This window comes from Tachysurus fulvidraco, chromosome 10 (assembly GCF_022655615.1).
Source record: "Tachysurus fulvidraco isolate hzauxx_2018 chromosome 10, HZAU_PFXX_2.0, whole genome shotgun sequence".
In the NCBI taxonomy this organism is placed as follows: Eukaryota; Metazoa; Chordata; class Actinopteri; order Siluriformes; family Bagridae; genus Tachysurus; species Tachysurus fulvidraco.
The window spans coordinates 16,084,079-16,106,640 of record NC_062527.1 but is presented as its reverse complement, the minus strand read 5'-3'; the positions used below and the strand labels follow the sequence as shown (position 1 = coordinate 16,106,640).

The window sequence follows — 22,562 nt, the reverse complement described above, 5'->3', positions numbered from 1 at the left end:
AGTCCCTGTTCCTATGAGCTCGGAAAGCTTCCACGGTACATGAAGACACCGAGCATACTGTATGAGCGAGATTTCAGCAGCAGCGCTATCGAGGTATGGAGCCAGATTTTGGAGGAAGAACAGACCAGGTGAAGTTGGCATCTCTAAGCTAACTGCTTTTCCACTGAATCTATTGATGAGTGCTCTCAAACAGGCATTAACTCACCTGGGGGTGTAGCTGCTGCCAAGATCTTATCATTTGCAGCCAATTATAAAGATAGGAAAAAGCAAGGTACTTTAAGCAAATGTCAGCATCTCTGTGTCCCCTTGTTCCTCTTATCAGCTCTATCACACATGACACCTTGGCACTCTGAAACTTGCACAAGCAATGGGCCACCAGGTTCCAGCGACCGCTCCATAAACGCAAAGGATCATGTTACTAACAGTATGTCTGTTTACCGTTGCTTGGGCAACTGAATTATTTATTATCTGTTAGCAGTAGTCGCACTTGAGAAATTACATTTGTCCCTCGATCTTCTGTCGTTATGCGTTGCTTAGAAAAGACCAGGCAGGTTGAGATGTCCACCTTAAGCTCGTTTCATATAAAAAAAATGATCTCCAAGATCAAGAGATGTCTGAGCACTTGGAATTATTGATATGACCCCTGTACGAAGAGCTATGGTTTATTAAACAAAGCAAAACCTAGTAAATGACATGATGACAATGGCTTGTGCAGAAGTCTGCCCTGCCAGGGGTATTAAAAGCATATTAATGAAGTGAGCAGCAGACAGGTGGACCACACAGTGGATGATGTAACAGGGTGATTAAAGAGTTGGAGAAACAGGGGTAAGAGATATAAAGATTAGATTTTGCTGTGTGAAGGGAGCATACGGGAGATCTCGTTCTGGACCTGCTCACTCGAATGATCTAGCCATCATTCTCGAGGCAGCTATGGTGCTTGGCAACATCCCAGAGAACAACATGCTGATTCCAGCAGCAGAGGGGGCAGTGGTACATCCTTATTTGTGTCTGCTAATGGCCTGAGCCAGTTAAATTGGCTTGGGGAGTCATAAGGGGCAAATGCCAAACTACAGAGTCTTGGCCATTAGGAAAGTTATCGACTGCATGGCTGCCATTGATGGTGCATTGCAACTGATCATGTGGCTGACAGCAGAGCTAAGCTCAGACATAGCAGTGCCACATCACTTATCATTAGCAATGACTGAGACGTAAGGCAATCCTGTCTGTCATTCTGGACTCTCCAGTGCCTCACACAGCTAGGCCAGACAAATACCTGTAGGATTTCTGCACAGAACTGCAGTACAGTCTAAAGCATGGAGGTTAAAACAAAGCTGAACTCCTGAGCTGTCCGTTCTGAAAGAACAGAGACGACTGGCTGCAGAAAATATGCTGTTATATGCATGAGTGACGTGTGAGATTTTCCATCTTCCCTGTGGTGACAGATTTCATACCGAAGCTCAGTGAGCTGCTGGCTGACTGAATAAGGTCCGCTGGGAAATATCACCTTGCAGCTAAATGAGTGATTCCCATAGCTCAGGATGCAGTAATCAATGGGGTGGAGGGAAGGAAAGGATTTAGTTGCGACTAAATAGCTCTCTCTAGAAGCAGCAGAGAGAATTAAAACCTCGTTTCTATCGGCTTCCGTGTCGAGTAGGTATTGGTTACTATGTTGAAGAGATATTATACAAGAGTTATGGTCAAGCTCAAGTATGAGCGCATTGGCCTTGCCTCTCTTACGGTGAACAGATATGAAGAGTGTAAAAATTATGTTGCATAATGATTAGGACAAATCTGAACAATAAACAACACCAATGAGATCATCGCTGAGCAGGATTCGTAAGCTAACCTGCACAGAAGTGGTACTTGACCATTTTACGTGCATGTGTACTTACGTACTCTTAGCGTGTTGGGCCATGAATAATACTCTCAGAACCAAAGCAGGTCAAAGCAGAGCTTGTGAAATGAAAGCCTATGGAAGGAGCTGAGCACTAAAAATGACTTTTGTCCTCCCACATGTGGGTTGAGGTGTGCCAATGGTTCGAAAAACAGCCGAAACTCAAGGAAGCGTTAACTGGTTTACGGTGGCCATCTTGAACACTTTTCATATGAAAATAATCTGTAAAAATGACAGAATCTTTCCCTTTCTCTCAGAACCAAAGCAGGTTAAAATGCAGCGCTTTTTACACGAAAAGCAGTGGAGTGTTTATAAATTCACACAAAGCCGACGGCCCTCCGTATGTTCTCCATATGCTCGAGTCCTCTTAAATGTACATCTGTGCCTGGATAGGACCGCCAATCAGTGTGCTGCCTGTTTATTTATTTTTAACATGAAAAAGCCATTACTATAAAATGCCCTCATCCATTTGTTGTGTGACACAGAGAGAGAGAGAGAGAGAGAGAGAGAGAGAGAGAGAGAGAGAGAGAGAGAGAGAGAGAGAGAGAGAGAGAGAGAGATTAAAATAAGCAGCAAGCCTGAAACATTAACTACGCTCCACAGTATCACCAACGTTATGGGAATTCAGGTCAAATCGCTATTTATATAATACATAGCAAAATAAATAGCTAATGGTTGCATTCACTCTCATGAAATATAGAAAGCTGTCCTCCCAAAGCCTTGATGCATACGTTGGGAAGATTCTCTACTCACTAGGTAAGTATATGCGATGCACCAAATAAAGACAGGCATACATTACCGCTCAGAGGCAAATTTCTGGGTCAATGTTAGCACAAAAGAAGATGGATATGTGGTCAAAAATGGGTTTAGAAGAAATAAAACGAATCATCTTCTGTTGGTCACAGGGCTATTGCTATATTGAGTAAAAGATCTGGACTGGAAAAGACCCATTTAATTACTGTTCACAGTCTCTGTGATTAGAAGTTAATTGCTCATTTAATTTTAGCAGCAAGACGTGTACGGTAAATCAATATTAAGGCACAGAAAGAACATTCGAACTTAGCTAGATTGAGATGGGCGATATTGCTACGGGTTTAATGTTATCGCATTGCATTTTATGGGCATACTGAAGACATGGATGGTAACTCTATTTAATTTTTGCTTCATAAAAACACCCTTAGGAAAGTCTGTTTTTAATAGACTCCCTTGGTCGCTGTTATGTGTCTTATACGTGTCACTTAATGAGATGCTGAAAGGATGCAAGTGCAGGTAATAGTTTCCTTATAGTTTATTAAGGAAAGAAAACGGTCTGAAAGCCGACGTGTGTTTCAATCAGAAAAGTAGCACAGGTCAGGAGACGTACAAGCAGGATATCAAAGGGCAGGAAGGATCAAAACCATGAAGGTAGCAAGAAGACAGTGACAACAAAACGGTTCGGTAATGACAGGAAACGAGGACACCGAGAAAATCATTTGTGACGCACAAAACACACAGAGGTTTAAATGAACAGTCTGCTCAAAGGGCCAGACTCAAAACAAGCAATAAAATCAACCAATAACACCACATGGGAGGAGACAAGACCAGAATCAAATCAGAGACACATGGAGACATAAACAAATACAGAACAATGATGAAGTGAGTTCTGTAGCGCTGCAGGCTGTAATACATGCTTTGTAAAAATAATACTGAGTATGAACAGATGATATTTTCACCACAGCACCCATGATGATAGTTTGGTCATTAGTAACCGGTCCAAACAGAACAAATATGGACAGAGATTTGGCCTTAGGATTTTTCTCATAACGTTCTGAGTCAGCAGCTAAAAGCTCATAAGTGTGAATATAAAGAACACCGAATAGTTTAAAGTCATCTGCTGGTAATTGATGATTGTAGTCATGATTACAGAACGCTGTAAATGTAAATAATTATACGTTTCTAACATCATTTGCTCGAGTGTAACATTTCATACACGTACGACAGACTATTCAAATGTAACTGGAAATGATATGTAATTAATTAATATCCGAAACAAGCTAAACAAACAAATGAAATGAATATATATTGAAAACACAAAGTAATATGTAAAGATAATAAATAGCAAAACATTTTATTTGGAGTTAAGACATTTCTTTATGCTGCATTACTAAAATTTAAAGCTGTGAACGATGTTGTTTGCATTTTGCCCAGGCATTCCAAAGTAGGATCCGGTTCCATATGAAATATGTAGTTTAATCACGTCGCGTCGGCATGACAAAGACCCTGCGTTATTTACTGTCTTAACTGGAGGAAAAAATAAACACATATGGAGACTATTACAGAACAGGAGAGCAAGAGCAGCTTCATGACTCTGACTGAGAGAAAAAAAAAAACAGAGGTGTGTGTGTGTGTGTGTGTGTGTGTGTGTGTGTGTGTGTGTCACAGTGAGAATGTGACCAAGAGGATGCCAGACAATCTGTAAAAAGTATGAAGCATTCCAGCTGATATATCATGTGCGCAGGCAGAAAAACACATCAGAGAAAATAGGAAAAGATATCCTGTCCTCACACAAACATGGCCTAGAGAGACAGAAATCATTAAAGAGAGTGAGTAGAAAGAGCTGAGAGTTTATGGAAGGTCAGACAGGGCGCGTGGCCCGTGGCCGTGCCGTGCACAAACAGGGCTCGGTGGACGCTGGTGCATACGCCACAAACGTGTCCTCTATGTCTGCCTGAAGGTGAACTGTAGCACAGCTGCCAATTAGGCATAACGAGCATCGCTGCGAGTCGCTTATCTGTCACCATCAACGGCTGAGGAGTGAGAAAATCGACCTCGTGGTACTGTAAACCCCCCCACCGCACCCCCCCGCCGTGTGAGATCTCCGTGTGTCTCGTCATCACGTAGCCGACTGGCGAGTGAAGTACAGTGGGGAAAGGTGTACTTAATCAGGTCAGCACTTCCTGTTCGATCTCAGCACGCCACAATGCAGAGGGATCTTATAGATTTATGAGTCCCCCTCCCACCCCCACCCCAATATCCAACCCCCCACCCCACCTTGCACTGACATCCATCTGAAAACAATTTAAAAATCAGATTAAAAGGAGCGACATGACAGTAATTTAAGGCTCTGCCTGGAGTCTTTATTTCTTCCGAAGGGAATCAATAAGGTTTTTTACTGCTTTTAATTAAAGCGCTACGTGCCTCAGGTAATGCTTCATTACGGACAAGTGACTGCATCTTCCACCAGCATGCGATATGCAACACAACACCTGCAGTGGAATTAGTGAAAGTATGGAACTTATATATATATATATATATTTCCACCTTTAAAGCTTTAAAGTCCAAAGTTTCTTTGTAGCTGACGCATTCTTTTGTTATGCGCTCACATTTCCAGAGAAAACGTCTCCTGTACTTACTTACGTACTGGAATAATGTCTGCTATCAGTCAAGTTTAAGCTTCATCACACTTAATTTCCTGTGCGTAAAATAATTGTGCAAAAGCTGTGTGTGTTCAAATGAAGATAAAAAAAAAACCTGAGAAGGTTTTGAAAGCCGAGACAGACTTTTAGCTGGTTACGTTTTCCTTGCTAAAGTTTTAACAAGCTTTAAATAATGTCAGTCTCAGCAAAATGACTTCTTATTCCTTATTAAACAGTCAAGAGATGAGCTGCGTGTTCATGCTGTCAGCCAGTCCGGACCTGTGACTGCTTTTAAGAGCTTTTCGAAAGGTTTCCTTTATGATTTGTAAGTAATTGCATTCAACAGTTATTCCTGTACATTGCACACTTTTTTTACAGATCAGACCACAGCAATGTTGTAGCCCCAAATCTGATTAGTCAGAATGTCTGTGTCGATGTGTTTCCTGAAACAAAGGCTCTGACGGCGGTTTCAATAAAGTTTTAATTCAAATGAGAAATTTTCTATAAATTAACGTCCTAGAAATTAAGTTTCTAGGAATCATGCCAAGCTACGATTGTTTGATAAAGATTGAGAGAGAGAGAGAGAGAGAGAGAGAGAGAGAGAGAGAGAGAGAGAGTCACAGAAGGAAAGGGGAGGGGAGGAGGAGCAGAGGAAGGCAGGCAGAGAAATGAGAGAAGGAGAGGAAAAATGAGCAAGGGAAAACACAGACACACACACAGAGAGAGAGAGAGAGAGAGAGAGAGAGAGAGAGAGAGAGAGAGAGAGAGAGAGAGAGAGAGTTCACCATGATGTTGATTAGTTGCATTAGACAGCATGTCCTGAGATGGACTTACAGCTATTGGTGATTTGTTCTAACACTAGAGGTAGGTGACTAGAGGTAGATCATACAGACATGTCTACACTACACACTATGTTTACAATAAGTTTGTTCACAAACTCACAGCAATACAGGAGTGTTGAACTAAAGGCTGTTAGAAATAATGTCATATTTATTTACTATTAGTAAGCACCTGGATTTCAAAAAGTCTTCTTTTATTTTTTACAGTTTCAAAGCTATTCCTTGGCCAGTTGTAACAACAACAACAACAACAACAACAACAACAACAACAACAACAACAACAACAGCAGCAACAACAACAACAACAATAATAATAATAAGCATATGGACCCATCATAAATAAATAAATAAATAAATAAATAAATAAATAAATATTACTACTACTACTACTACTACTACTACTAATAATAATAATAAATATTATTATGTAGCTAGTAACTGACTATGAAGTAGGAACCTTTATGCATTAAGCAGTTAGAAAAAGAAAAAGAAGAGAGAAAGATGCTACGCTAAGAGAGAAAAATGCATAAGAATGCACAAAGCCTGCAGGAATATGGCAGCATGCCAGATGGACCAAAGACCGAGGCAGTGTGGAGCAGACAAGGAGAACTGCATTAATGAGGAATGAATGTGCTGAACAGGCAGGCTGCAGATGAGGAAGAGTCCTACTATTCTCTTTAAAAAAAAAAAAAAAGCTTCCTCTCGGGTGAAACGTATGCTGGAGGAAGATGCAGGTTGTGATGGCAAGATATGGGGGCGGAGAGGAGGAGGAAGGGGAGGAGGAAGAAAAGGAGGAGGGTGCAACAGCTCATTAGAATGCCTGGCAGGACAGACACGTCTTCCTCTAGGGTCAGTGACGACGCTTGGCAAAGCGGTGACAGAGAGAGGAGACACTTCCAGCGCTCATTCACCTGGCAGAGGCCACGCGGGACAGCGGCTATTAACAATTCAGGAGATTTCGCCCTCTGTTCCCTCAGTGCATCTGCCTGAGCTTCCAGTCATTCGCTTTCCATTAAAACAAAGCTAAGGAGGAAGAACTCTCGCCTGCCTTCCTGCCTTAGAGTTTACGAGTCTGCTTCAGTTTGGTCTCAATAATCTCTCTAGAAGCAAAAAAAAAAAAAAAAGTTCGAATCGCCATCACACTCCGTGCACATGTAAATAATCCGCATGCATAAAAGAACATGCGATCCTATGCAGTCATGACACTCTCTATGTGGGGGAAAAAAATGATTTTAATATGCATGCGCATATTAAATGTAACGATCCAGCTCTACGCTGAGATAATGACTCAGTGTGTAACGATGACTGATACTAATAGAACGATCCTGTGCTGGGAAGAAGGAAAGGAAATGCAGGTACTGCAGATGAGAACAGACGCCATTTAGGATTCACTCGTCAGTGTAATACACCCGTGAAGCAGTGTAACAGAGGAGAACACACACACACACACACACACACACACACACACACACACACAACACAGACTTTTAAGACGCCGTCGACTTCTCGCCTACATCTGAGAGCGGAGCGCTGACACTGAATGACATGTTTTTGCTAGCAAGCGTGGGTGGGATTCTTTTAAAATGGGTTCACTTCACCACGTCGAGCCTCACTGCGCACACTACCCTCTTTTCTCATAAATACAAAAAAAAATTTAAATAAATAAAAATACTGCGATCATTCCCCCCGGCTCAGAAAACTCGACTTTTAGAAAGGAATAAACTGACAAAACTAAACATTTAATTATCTAGAAGGAGGAGAGTTAGGACTGTGTATTCTTCGTGGCTCGGTGCACAATCAGGGATTTCTTATGCTACGCTCAAATAGGGTCGAGTTCGCCGTGTCAATGAAACGATTCCGTGTTTCTAGCTCGTTTCTGCAATTTCTGCTATCCATACGTTCACTCAGAACAGAGCACGAAGAAGCTCTGCTCGATGCCGCATGTAATTAGTAGTCTTTAGAAATTCCCCAAATATCTGAGCAGAATATTTAAGTATAATCATGTATAATGGAAGTAAAATATGTCCTTGCTTTAGTCTATAATCTCCCCTGGATGCTTTAGACTTGTAGCTGCTGTAGTCATAAACACTGTCCTGCGCTCATGCTGGGAAACACACAGCTGTTCTGATGTAATAGTGTAGCTTCAGTATTCTTGAAACGATAAAGCCGCATCCCGAATGACACTCTACGTAACGCTAGACACTACACGGCGGCAGAGAATAGTGTACGACTACGCGATTTGGGACGTACATTTAGTAACATTCTCTCCGTCTGGTGTCGCCCAGAAAAGCTTCCCTTTCGAGTCTTAGGTTGTCTTCCTCATGTCATCTCAGGGAGAGTTTCTTTGCCTTCTCTCTGGCTTACTCATTCGAGATCTAAATTTACATCCTGGTTTCTATAAAGCTGCGTTGTCACAACTGTGGAAAGCTTTACACGGTTAATGAACTGAAGTCACTGAATCCGTGACCTGATACACATGCGAGTAAACAAATTAGATGGTAGAAGGCAAACATACTCAAACAATGCTGGCTTACAACAGCAAAAAATGATAAATAAATAAAAAATCAGTACGCCTCCCAGCCCACGTAGATGTTAAACTCTGACACCTTTGAAATATTTACCGTATCACAGCAACTAGCCCTTAAAAGTCCATGTCGGCCATTTTTTGTTGACTTGTCACCCGAAGTGGCACGGTACTGTACATCGTATCTGAATTCAGAGAAGCCTATATATCCTGGTTCGAGCTGTTCATATAGCCATAACTACAGATGACTCATACATGGTCTCAATCTGGTCTAATTAGCGTTTGATGCTAATTAAATAACGTTTTTGAATGTCAACCCGCTTTAGAAAAGTGTCACAGAAGACAGATGTTGGAGTCTGTATCACGCACATGCTGGGATTTAGGATCATCTTGGACCTTTTGTGGAAATTAGAGCCAGACTGAAAATGTACGACGTGCTCCAACCCAACATATCCGGCACGTAAACAATCGGCTATGCCAGTTGGTATTTAATATCCACAAGCTGCACGCGAACGAAATTCGAATATCCCGGAGTCCTGGGGTCGAGCGATGCGTTCAAGATCCCTCTCTGCGTCGCTGTTCCTCCCCAATGTGTTTTTGTTTTCCCTTCAGTCTCGGTCTGTATGCAGCTGTGTGCCTCAACCTCTCCTGAACACGTCCTATTGTTAGAGTCCAAGCCTGAGACAAAGCAGAAGCGCAGTGACACATTTATAGAAAGTAAAAAATATACCCTATACTTTTGAAGACTACGCTTGCACCAATATTTCTGTAGCTTTGTCTGAGTCATGTGAGATCTCAAAAATAGCATTATAGAGAACATGATTTGTACCATGGATAGGATTGTTTTTTTTTGTTTGTTTTTGTGTGTGTGCAGGTGAGTAATGACACTGCAAAGGAAAGCAGAGCTTCAATTCAATTCGCTTGAACTGAATCAAGCCTAAAGAAAGGAGAAAGATGCATGCACTCACTTCCAGTTCACGCCTACGGGTATTTATAAAAATGTTCGTCAGCTTGGAAAAACTTTTCCGAAGATTTCCTCCGAGACGGAAAAAACTGGGGTGTCAACCTGCATCATGGAAACCTGTTGCTGTTTATTTTATGCGTGTCTAAATAAATGTGCCAGGACTCATCATGGTTTATCATGGCTGCTGATCAGCTTGTTACTTTATGGTTTGTAATTTCTCATTCGAAAATGTGTTCACAGTTTCAGTTCATTACATCCTCACACTGAAGCACAGGAACATGATGCTGTCTGTACTCTGCTGCTTTGGTGAGACAAACTGTACTGCCAGTGGACTATTAAGTGGTATGTTCGAGCTTAGCGTCAGTGATTCATTCAGCATATTGGTGCTTTTCCACATTTCTCATTCTCCACTACTCAACGCTTAAACTCATTTCTACCGCTTATTTGAACTATCTCAGGCTATCACTCACACACACACACACACACACACACACACACACACACACACACACACACACACTCACACACACTCACACACACTCACACACACACACACACACACTCACACACACTCACACACACACACACTACGGACAATTTTCCACAGATGCCAATCAACCTACCATGCATGTCTTTGGACCGGGGGAGGAAACCGGAGTACCCGGAGGAAACCCCCGAGGCACGGGGAGAACAGGGAGAACACAAGGCGGAGGCAGGAATCGAACCCCCAACACTGGAGGTGTGAGACGAACGTGCTAACCACTAAGCCACCGTGCCCCCCACGCTCGAACTCCAGTTAGGTTATTCTTGACGAGTTTAAAAACGCTGTTAAAAAAATCTGTGCCCACGTGAACGGAGCCTGGGATTAGACGTAAAGGACGGCATGACAATGTGACAATATGTTCAAGACTGGGTTTGCTTCATGAACTAGCAGGGAGACAAAGGTTATATAAGCAAAGAGAAAAAAAGAGAAGCAAAGAGAAAGAACAGAGGAAAGACCTGATGTCCTGCCAATTTGGCATTCTAATGCAGCTGCACGTCTTCCCTAATCCCCAAATCTAACATCTATTATTTGGAGCGTACGCCCGTCCAGGTCAATTAAAAACGTAAGTCCTAGTAGTCGAGGCTGAAAAGACAAACAGCTGACGTATCTGGATGTAATAACCACAGCTGCTCTGCTGCCATGTAGTGATCAGACGTCTGCTCTAGGTGAGACAGGAAGCTAGGTCGGCACGTAGAGCAAACCGTCGTTCTACACCATCAAGAACCAAAGAGTGGAGAATGCAATCTGTAGAGCGCAGGCATGTATAGGTCTGAGAGAGGGGGCTTAAAAGAAGAATCGTTTTTCCTGACTTATATTACTCCAAAAAAGTCATCACTCTTGACTAAAATGATTCCCTGAGCTATATTATATTTACTGCGAGCCGTACACTGTCAGAAATACGTTTCTACACAGAAACACTGGCTTTCCCCCAGGTACATATATTACAAACATTATGAATGCTCATGGCTCCAACAAATACGAGCACAATACCGGTTCCAGTGTACGGCTTAATAATATTCTGTTTCTCTAAATGAAGATGGAACAAAGCTATACCATTGAGGTTACAACCCCACTGACAAGCTCTGAACAAGATAACTAATCATCACACTGTCCCAATTTCCTGGTTTGGTATAATTCAATAATAAAAAATAACCATCTGATACAAGGTTCTATTGGTGTATATTAAAGCAATTTATAGGAAAAAAGAAATTAAACCGGTTCCTGTGGTAGAGAGTGGGTTATCATGTGTTTATCTGCAATACAGGCTACAATACATACCTTGAGAAAATTCATACTTTTTTAGCAAAATGCCTTAGTGCAGTGATCCCCAACCCGTACCGGTACCGGTCCGTGGACCAAATGGTACCGGGCCGCCCAAGGAACATTAAATTATTTCCATTTTATTTACTGTGGTGTATTTCTCTCGGGTTTGTGCGACTTTCCATGGACGAGAGGTTAACTGGGAGCTGAGAGACGTCACCTAAAGCCGCACCAATACGACGCATGCGCAAAATATCATGATGTCGGGCCGGGTTTAGGTGACGTCTCGAGCTGAGCGGCTGCAAGCGGCAGTGGTGTTGTAGCTTTGGTGGAGAGAAGGTGTGTATCGCTCTTCTCTCTGTTCACCGGTACTTTCTCATGTTTAACAGTGCTTGGTGTACGTGTATATTGTGTTTGCTCACATTTAACCCATAAATTAGCAAAAAATGAGCACGAAACAGACGTCGTTAGAAAGTTAGAAACTCTGCCGGTGTTCTGGATTAAAGTCATGGCGGAATACCCTGAGATTGTCACCACAGCACTTAAATCCCTATTGCCATTTCCGACATGCTATCTGTGTGAAGCGGGGTTTTCTGCAGTGACGGCAACCAAAACAAAACAACGGAATAAACTGGACATAAGCAACACACTTCGGGTGTCACTGTCTCCTGTTACCCCAGCTGGAACTGTCTCGTTGCAAAGAAACAAGCTCAGGGTTCTCATTGATTTAGTGCTGTAGTGAGTCAAAAAGGCATGATTAAATAGAAATAATATATATATATATATATATATATATTTATATATATATATATATATATATATATATATATACACACTTGTATGTATACACTACGTATATATATAAAGCTGTCAAAAGTTTGAAATTTGAGATCAACTTTAACATGAAAATTGGTAAGCACATCACAAGACATTGCTGCCAGATTGGGAGCTATAGTCAGGTAGAGGAAGTTGCATCTTGCTAAAAAGTGGTCTATGCATGGCTAATACAGAGTGCACTGTAATTTGTATATATATACATAGTGTGTGTGTGTGTGTGTGTGTGTGTGTGTATACATATACAGTACAGACCAAAAGTTTGGACACACCACCTTTTCAACAGGACAATGACCCCAAACACACCTCCAGGCTGGGTAAGGGGCTATTTGACCATGAAGGAGAGTGATGGGGTGCTGCACCATCACTCTCCTGAACCCAATTGAGATGGTTTGGGGTGAGCTGGACCGCAGATTGAAGGCAAAAGGGCCAACAAGTGCTAAGCATGTCTGGGAACTCTTTCAAGACTGTTGGAAGACCATTTCAGGTGACTACGTCTTGAAGCTCATCAAGAGAATGCCGAGTGTGCAAAGCAGTAATCAAAGCAAAAGGTGGCTACTTTGAAGAACCTAGAATATGATGTATTTTCAGTTGTTTCACACTTTTTTGTTATGTATGTATATAATTCCACATGTGTTAATTCATAGTTTTGATGCCTTCAGTGTGAATCTACAATTTTCATAGTCATGAAAATAAAGAAAACTCTTTGACTGAGAAGGTGTGTCCAAACTTTTGGTCTGTACTGTGTGTATATATATATATATATATATATATATATATATATATATATATATATGTGTGTGTGCGTGTATATATACACATATACATATATATGTGTATACATACACACACACACACACACGCGCAGTACAGACCAAAAGTATATATATATATATATATATATATATATATATATATATATATATATATATATATATATATATATATATATACATACATACACACACACAGACTCCATACAGACAGTAAGCTGAGTCAGAGCTATGAGGTGGGAACGCTTCCCCCACTATGATACTGTTGCCTCTGAAGTCTAAAATATTTACAGTTGTCCTGCTAAAGCTATGACGAATCCTTAGAGTTTAGTGTGTTAGTCTAATAGTGTTAGTCATTTGTCTCAGTTTTGTGTTGTATAAGAGTCAGTGGAAAAACAAATCTTTTCGTCTGTCATCCCAAAGAGAGTCTTTGGTTTTCTCTGTTCCAAGTAGAGCCACATTAAAGAGCTAACAATCTGACCAAAAAAAAAAATAAAATAACAACAAGAACAAGAAAAAAAAAACAAAACCTCAGAACCCTTTTTTTTCCCTGAAAGTGTAGTTATACACACGGGTGAATTTATGTTTTGATATATTGATGTAGGTCATTGTGTAGGTAGCAGACTACACGAGTACTTTAGTTTAGACCAAAAAAAAAAAAATACAACAGAGTTTTTATCCCTACTAGCATTAGAAAAACCCAGAGCATTAATGACTCTGGAATGAGCGTGAACTGGCAGGCCATCAAAGGAAACAACCACACAGTTATTACGCAAAAGAAAAAGCCGATTCACACTTGGGAATGTTGTTCTTGCTGCCTCCCTCCAGACGCAACAGGCAGAACAAACATTTACACACACACACACACACACACACACACACACACACACACACACACACACACACACACACACACACAGGCTCCCCCTAAGACACGAACCGACACTCACATACACACAAACATGGTAAGAAGGTGAGGCTAGCTGTTGACTGATGCTGTGTTGACTGATGCCTGGGGCTTCCTGAGACACAAAGTCTTTTCACTGCTTATGCAGATTTATCAATTCAGCCGAGTGCAACCCACACCTCATACAAAACATACAGCTTTTCATCACTGCTACGTCAAACTGACAAAGTGAAGAACAGCAAGCAAGGTAAATAACTGCTAATTAGCTTCAGGCCTTGTCACTGTTCATCCCTACAGAGAGAAAGAGTCGGGGTAAAAGGAGAGAAAGAGCCGCACGACATACTGACTGACTGAATGCAGCTGTCCTGGTATGGACCGGTGCAAACATTTAGGACACGTACAGTATCCGCAATCAGTTTGTGTCAGTCCTCATCTGAGGTGTCACAAGGTCTCGTTTCAACTACGTGCACAATGTTAGCGCCCGGCACAGTGGAATGGCACCAGGTGGACTTTTCACTTTTTTTAGGCCTAGCAGATTTTAGCAGCATGCATACAGTATGAAGTATGTCATTCCTGACATTAAATCTGTCTGTGAGGAATGACAATAATGACTTCACTTATTCTAGAGGCATTAACTGTACGTTATTCATCAGAACATCTGTCTGGGATGAGAGGAATGACCAAAATGACTTGACTTAAGTTAGAATGTCATTGGTCTCATTAGAGACAGGTTTTATGTTAGGACTTGATTTAGACTAGAGGATCACAATTTCATTCCTAACATGTATATGATGAGATAAATGACAATAATGACTTGATTTAATCTGGAGGAACTAGATGTCATTCATAATATTAAATCTGTATATGATGAGAAGAATTAAAACAATGACTTTATTTGTTTTAGTAGTACTGCTGTACATGTCATTCCTGACATTCAAACTGTATGTGGCTAAACGGATGACAATAATGACTTGATTTTTGAAAGAGGAAAGATATTTCATTCCTAACATTAAATCTGTCTTAAATCTATAATGAAAGAAATGACAACAATGGCGAGATTTAGTCCGGAGGAACTATATATCATTCCTATTCCTAAAATCGGTCTGTGATGAGAGGAATGACAATAATGACTTAAATTTATTACTGTGATAAATTAAACTGTATGTCATTCCCAACACCTGGCTATGATAAGAGGACTGATAATGATTTGACTTGACTAGAGAAACTGCATTTCATCTTATTCCTAATGTTACATCTGTTTGTGATGAAACAAATAAGAATAATGACTTTTTAGAGGAACTAGAAGTAATTCCTAACATCTGTCTATGATGAGAGGAATGCAGATAATGACTTGACTTGGTATTACAAATATAGTATTGACTCTATTACTAAGATGTTGCATGTCAATCCAGAAACCTTTAGCTTTTTCTATTCCCCCCCGCCCCACAATATCGGTTTACTGGTATACTAGTATTTTTCTGGCAATAAAAACCATTCCAACTGATCTTGAGCCAGCTGCACCGTTGGACCTCGATCTCGGAGCTTGGTTCTCTAAAAATGCAGCTTGGATGTTCTTCTACAGCTGAAGCTTAAAATGCTCTTCAAGTTGCACGGGGTCTTGTATTTTCCCCACCTGTTTGGCTTGCCAGTTCAATTTTGAGGAATAAAATCTACCTCTGTAAATAAGCCGAGAAAGAGCAAGCTGTGGAAGATAATACACCATCATTCTCTAATCACCAAAGATTTTACTCATAACTAACCTTGACTTAATTTGATAACATTATGATAATAAATTCAAATTCAAATGTAAGGTCACATACACAACCATACAGAGTAGGACATGCTGTAGTAACAACAGCTAATGTAATTAGTATCACATTCAGTGCTTAATACCAAATGGATTAATTTCTGATCTGATTCAAGAATATCTACATTGCATTACAAATCCAACAGTAACACAGTAAAGGCTCTTGAATAGGTGGATATTTTCTGACTGTATCTGTGATCTGTTGCTATACAAAATTGCTGTATCTTATACCAACGCATCAAATAATGACATCATCACTATTATGTCAGTGTCACGTTTGTGTTGCGAATTATTGAGAATAATTTATTGTCAGTGATATCTGCAGTATAAGGTGGTCTTTTCATTGATGGATGGGGCATTTTATTTAAGAGATGAACAGATAATGTGATATAAACAGACAGAAATACAGAGATGAATAGGAACCACACAACACTTTTTTTCCTTACCTTTATTTATACCACACTGACTGTCTGGTCAAATGCAGTGATTTCAGTTAAGCTACCAGTTTACATATTAGTCTGTGAAATAAAATGGATTAAATTCAGTTCAAAGAGCAGTAAAAAGTTCTATACATCTCTAGTTGAGATCAATGATGTACTCACCAGAAGTTAATTGAGTCGGTTTTCATACACTATGAGAATAGTTCTGGTGTTTTCCAGCATTTTGGTATGGTTCTTTAGCATATACTGTATACAAATAACTAACACATAAAAAACGTGTTCAGTTAGGTTTTGAATCCAGATTGAGATCCAGATCCTGGTGCACATGTAAAAAAAAAAAGGCAGTGTGCGCACTTATATGGAATTTGTGCCTGATAGAATTTTCAACAATTTGCAAAATAATAAACCAACCAGCCAGCCATCAAACCAATCAACCAACCAACCAACTAGCCAGCCAGCCAACCAACCAACCAGCCAGCCAGCTAGCCAACCAATCAGCCAGCCAGCTAGCCAACCAACCAACCAGCCAACCAACCAGCTAGCCAACCAACCAACCAACCAGCCAACCAACCAGCCAGCCAACCAGCCAGCCAACCAACCAACTAGCCAGCCAACCAACCAGCCAGCCAGCCAGCTAGCCAACCAACCAGCCAGCCAACCAACCAACCAGCCAACCAACCAGCCAGCCAACCAACCAACTAGCCAGCCAACCAACCAGCCAGCCAGCCAGCTAGCCAACCAACCAGCCAGCCAACCAACTAGCCAGCCAGCCAACCAGCCAGCCAGCTAGCCAACAAACCAACCAACTAGCCAGCTAGCCAGCCAGCCAACAAACCAACCAACCATCCATCCAAACACATATACGCTTACAAAAATACAAGCCCATGCAAAAATACAAACCTCTGCCTACATTCCAACAAAATAGGTTTTACTACAGATCACATAGTATACATTGTCCTTGTCGAGCCCTACACCTTTTTGTGTGTGTGTGTGTGTGTGTGTGTGTGTGTCAAGTCAATGCTAAGCAACTACAACAACCAAACACAGTCTTACACAAAAAGATGGATGGAGTCAGATAGTCCTGACATCCTCCCACACTTCTCTTACACGAGAGTGCTCTGCTCCGTTTTTTCTTCTCGGCTCAGCGAGAACAAAACCAGCCTGTTTCCTTTTCCCTGCTCTTCCACACTCATCCTCTTCAGAATCAATCGATAGTGTCTTTAGCCGCAACTCCCGGGCACCACTTAGCAAAGGTTAATGCACACATGGTGGCAAAGGCCCAAAGCAGCGCTGCTTGGCTGTTCCGCTTCCAACCCGCTGCACTGCCGACCTTCACTTTCCAGTCTTGCTATGAAAGGCTCCTTTAGGCCCAGAGCTGTTTCTCAGCCACACTAGCCAGACAGCCAGCCTTTTAAGATGTAAAAAGTGCAGTTTGGCAGGCGAAAGAGTTTCCTCAATTTTTTAAAGGAGTTAGTACCCCTAAGTGCTCAGTGAAACCAGGCAAGTGTGATTCACCATGGTTAGAATACCAAGCTGGTAAGCTGATGAGCATGGATGGTTATAATGGCCTTCTGTGGAGATGATATGAATTATGCAACATTACACACAAGTTTTCTTCAGAAGAATTGCTTAGCAACAAGAAGGCCTAATTCTCTCCAATCAGGCCGGTTTCATGGCAAGACAATCACAAAATTGAGTTTGGAAGTGGCTGCTGAGAAGGTTAATAAAACCACTTTTCAATCACTGGAGAAGTTTGTGTCAGGTGTCTGAGAATTTAGGGCTAAACTGAAAATAACTCAGAACAATATAGAATTCTGACAGCGATGTGAGATTACAGAGCGTCGGCTGATGGTTGATGGTGTGTGGGCGTGGTTGCTGCCACTACATTACATGCAGTATATAATAGCTGTTAATCAGGCACTCAGATTACACCCTTTTTTACCATCAGCATCTTGGGAATAAATGCAAGGGTGCTAAAACTATGCCTAGTATCACGGGCCGAACTCAGAATTCCTGCAGGAATATCTTTAAAAAAAATAAAGGCTAAATTAAAACCCAGTAAAAAATCTCAAGCGATTAAAGATCCCGTGTAATTTCTTCAGGTCTCGAGCCTGGTCCTTGTGGGTTGCCATTCATGGTGTATTTTTAAAGAAAAGAAGAAAACATAAAAAAGAATGACCAGTGAACATGAAACTGTAGGAACGCTCGAGCGCGATTCACCCATGAGGGTTGAGCGGAGTTGACATAGTGACATCAAACAGAGGACGAATAAGAAATGAAAGAGGTGAAGATGAAAGATGGTATTTGGACCACAGAGAGAAAGGTCTCATACTGTGGTGTTTACAGAACACTGTATAAACTTTATGCACCACTTGCTGAAAAGACAAATGTCTTTTACGTTGAAAACATGTGTTGTTTAATGTATGTTGTTGATGTAAGGAGTAAAGAGGAAGTCTGTTAGTGGTTTCAAAATGAGGTGCTTGGCAGGAGAGGGGTTGACAAATCAGTACTCGAATGTTTCTAATGAAGGAAGGATAACATGGTAAAATATTCGGAGAATTCTGGACATGGTCAGGACCAGAACTGATCCAGGACCAGCTCTCTGGATGGGTCACTACTGCATAAGGAGGAAAGGTTAGCCACTCCAACACCCTGCCTCTTCATAACAATGAATCCATCGTATTCCTTGTGGCTCTTAATGAACCTGCTCATAACAGTGCTGGATTTTTAACACTGTTGCAACTAGTGGCATTTTTTTAACCAATTGTCTGTGCTGACCCTCAGACCTTCATCCGCTCCTATAGACACGAGCAGAGATAGAACCTCGCTAATGGTGTGCCATAGCTAACGAGATGAATCTATCCATTACGGTGCTTTAATGAGATTAAATTTGCATGGCTAGTAATTAGTCACCACCCTCCCTAGCATTAATTCCTCTCCTCTGAGACAACAAGAACCTCCCAGGCTTGGCTTTGCCAGAGGACATTATAGTGTCTGGACACACTGTGAGTTGTTGTGTTTTCACTTTTTAAAATATATATTCTTCCTTGTAACGGGGAGCAAATCGATCACCCAGAGTCATGGTGGATAAGTGCAGGGCTTAATGACAGACGGGGCGGCTAATCGGCGATGTTGCTACAAAGGAGGGCTTTCTGTTAATTCTGGTTTCTAAGTAGATCTGCATGCTGGAATCATTCAGAACGGTAATGGAGCAAGTGAGGACTAGCAGGCAGCAGGGTGCTGTGAGATTTTCTAAACAATTCTCATTATTCAAATGAATGTAATCAGGGGCTTATCATTTTCAGATGGATGCTAATTGCTTTGAGCAGACATTCTCAGCAAAAAAGCTGGGAAAAGTGTTTCTTTTGCAGAACACCGTGTCTCATAAGTCCTATCTGATATCTGAGCAAATGTACAGTAGAATTTCACAGCTTTTTGCAGGTTCGGAACTCAGGTGAGGTCAGTGGAGACCGTAGGGCTTCATGGTTTGTGTGTTCGTAACGATCGACAATCTTTCCTTTAGCGCATGGAGTCCATGCAGTAAGGAAAAGGAGTGGTGTGAAATGGGCAGATTAGATTAGCGCCCGAGAAGCTTTGATCAAACTGGCTGTCTTTGATCTGCACATCCGGCTCCTGACTGCGACCGTGCCACAATGGCCCATTTCACTTTCATTTGTGTCAGCTGTGAGGGTGTATAAAGAACAGAGCACGGATGAGAAGCACGTCGTTTGCATTCGTTTAAACCCTAATCACAGTCACTTCAGGCTCTGAGTGGCTTCGCTGCTCCAGAGGCAAACAGGACCACCGAGAGTCAGGAACTAGCAAAAAGAGTGACGACTGCATTTGCCTGCGATTCTCTGTATGAACGGAGAAACGTCCTGATGTCTCACAAGGTGTCGTCGTCTCTGACTGAGACCGGCGCAGATCCCAACACAATAACGACCTGAGGAGATATCGTCGTCTCATCGTCTCATCGACTAAAGTGGGCAATTCATTTAATATAATTAACAACACACCGAGCATGTCATCTCACTCGTTCACAGCAAAATACAGAAGGTACAATAGCAGGTACGGTCAGGTCACAGCCTGAGGGATGACTGTCTTTTTTTTTTGGTCTGTGCAAACCTCGCAGGATGCTCAAAGAGGTCAGATTCTACAATAGTCCTGCTGTTTACTTTACTGCTGAGACATCAATCCTGTCCGGACGGCAAGAAAACTCCTTTTTTTTTCAACTCCAGAAACTGCAAATAGCGCTGTTTTATGCATAATAACAAAGGACAATACTCACGAAAAGAAAGCTTTAGACTTTTAACTTTCATCATAGGCATGAAACCATATGTAGCAGAAGCCGCATTTAAACGCATGAAAAGTTTGTAATACTCCAGGCCACACCTACCTGGAGGAAGATTTGGTCTCTTCCGTTTTTTGCTGCCGTTTTCAGGACTGCTCTCCAGAGGACACTCGGACGCCAGAGGCCCATTGGAGTTATTAAATTGCAGAGGCTCGTTGTTGGTTGAGGGGTCAAAGGGTAGCGGGTTTAGTCCTGTGAAAGAGACACAAAAAATAAAGGCACACCAACTGTCAAAAGTGCACCGAATTTAATCAACATTTGACCACACCCAGGAATGAACCCTGGATAGAGGACGCCACATCAAACCATCTTAGACCACAGACTCGGGAGATGTCAAAGACAGAGATGATACGTTGTGAAGTCCGAACCTATACCACAGCGTTCTTTCTCGTTTGAAAGGAAAAAAGCTGGATTATCAACACAAAGGTCCCCAGTGGTTATTAACCCCCTCTGGCTTCTGATCCAACCCCATTATTTAAGCAGACTTGAAATTCATGCGCACAACAGACATGCGATCAATATCCAGAAACTACACTCCTGCTCCTCTTCTGAGGAAAAAAAAAAAGAGACAAGACAACAAAGGCCAAATTATTGAATGAATTATGGATTCAATAACAAGAAGGATAACGCCACTAAACCGGGGCACAATAAGGCAATAATTAAAGTGATTGTTCAGTACATACAGGTGTCGTGTTATCTCCTACAGTAAATGTACGGCTCCATTCAGAAAGCAAATTGGAATCACAGCCCTGTTCTCATGCAATATTCATCACCAATCCCTTTGCCTTTTTTGTTTTTTTTTAAGCTTTTTTTTTTTTAAAAACAAAACAAAACAAAAACAGGAAGGGCGGAGTTCTGAAATGTCACCTTGTGTCCTGTAGCTTCCTCTTGACTTCAGAGAGAAAAGGGCTGACACAAAGTTCAAGAAGTGATGCTTTAATTATGTGCCTTTCTGTCTGCCACCTGACCTCTGAGGCCTGGAAGCTGACAATACGATGATACACAAACTCTCCTAAAGAAAGGGAAAGAAAAAAAAAGCAAAATATTTGCCATAAAGAACTGTATCGTACAGGTAAGTGAAAGGAAGACCGGACGAGAAGAGAGACGATGATGGATATGAATTTATCCCCAAAAAAAAATAAAAAAATCGAAGGAACAGACACCGATGACAAGTTAAACAGGCCTTGATGCGGTATTGCTTTCTCGCTATGGTTCTCTAGAGAGCTTTGTAAAGTAGTGAAAAGTCCTTGGCACGTAATGGGCTGCTAATGAGAGGCGAAGGCTGCTAGTCTGTGATGAGTCATAGAGTAAAATCTCTGATTAAGATCTCAGCACACGCTCGTGAGACTCGCGCTTTTTCCTGTCCATTAAACCGAGCCCTCGCATGGAAAACGAGATTCGATACACCTGCTTGATCCTTAGTCGGGATTCAGGCCATTAGCGTGCTATGAATGTACCCTGAGATGCTAGTTTATCAGGTCCACCTCTCGTATAGGAGCACTTTGTTCTCACATTATACATATAAATAGGTCTACAATTACTGACTGTAGCTCATCCGTCTCTATGTAATGTCTCTCAGTCACCTTGTCTTGATCTCTGACCAGATATTCTAACCTCCATATGACTACTCTATACTACATACATCTATATATAGCTCCATACTTCTTTATGATCTTTATGCTCTATAGCAAAATTGGATAGTTTACCATTTGATTTGAGCAAACGTTTAAGCAATTAAACATCTTCGATCACGATCATTTTTTCATCCGTCAGTTGATAGTTGATCGTTATTCTTCCAGGTTTTAATAACACATAGTTTCAGCAGTTTCCTTATTATTCTACGCTTTATAAAACGTGAATTGTTTGAATTTTCTGAAACGTCTTTTCCATGATCACGGGATACGTTTTCCGACACGGTCGTTTAAGAAACGAGAAGCTACTAGCTGCAGCAGTTAGGGGTACGTAACTTGATGCCAGCCGAAACATGTTACTGCAGTGGATTAATATGGAAAGCTTGTTCCTGTTTGCTT

General features: G+C 41.4%; 1 protein-coding gene across 14 annotated transcripts in view; it reads right to left on the bottom strand.

The window, feature by feature from the left end:
• enox2 (ecto-NOX disulfide-thiol exchanger 2) overlaps positions 1 to 22,562 on the bottom strand; it is a 248,762-nt gene that overhangs the window by 112,128 nt on the left and 114,072 nt on the right. For 12 of the 14 annotated variants that reach the window (XM_047819522.1, XM_047819519.1, XM_027165137.2 and 9 more), the window contains one exon: positions 20,578 to 20,724. In XM_047819522.1, coding sequence (XP_047675478.1) covers positions 20,578 to 20,724 — 147 coding nt within the window. Of the gene's footprint in view, positions 1 to 20,577; positions 20,725 to 21,399; positions 21,545 to 22,562 lie in introns of all 14 variants that reach the window. The other 2 variants (XM_027165146.2, XM_027165147.2) reach the window with 1 other exon arrangement.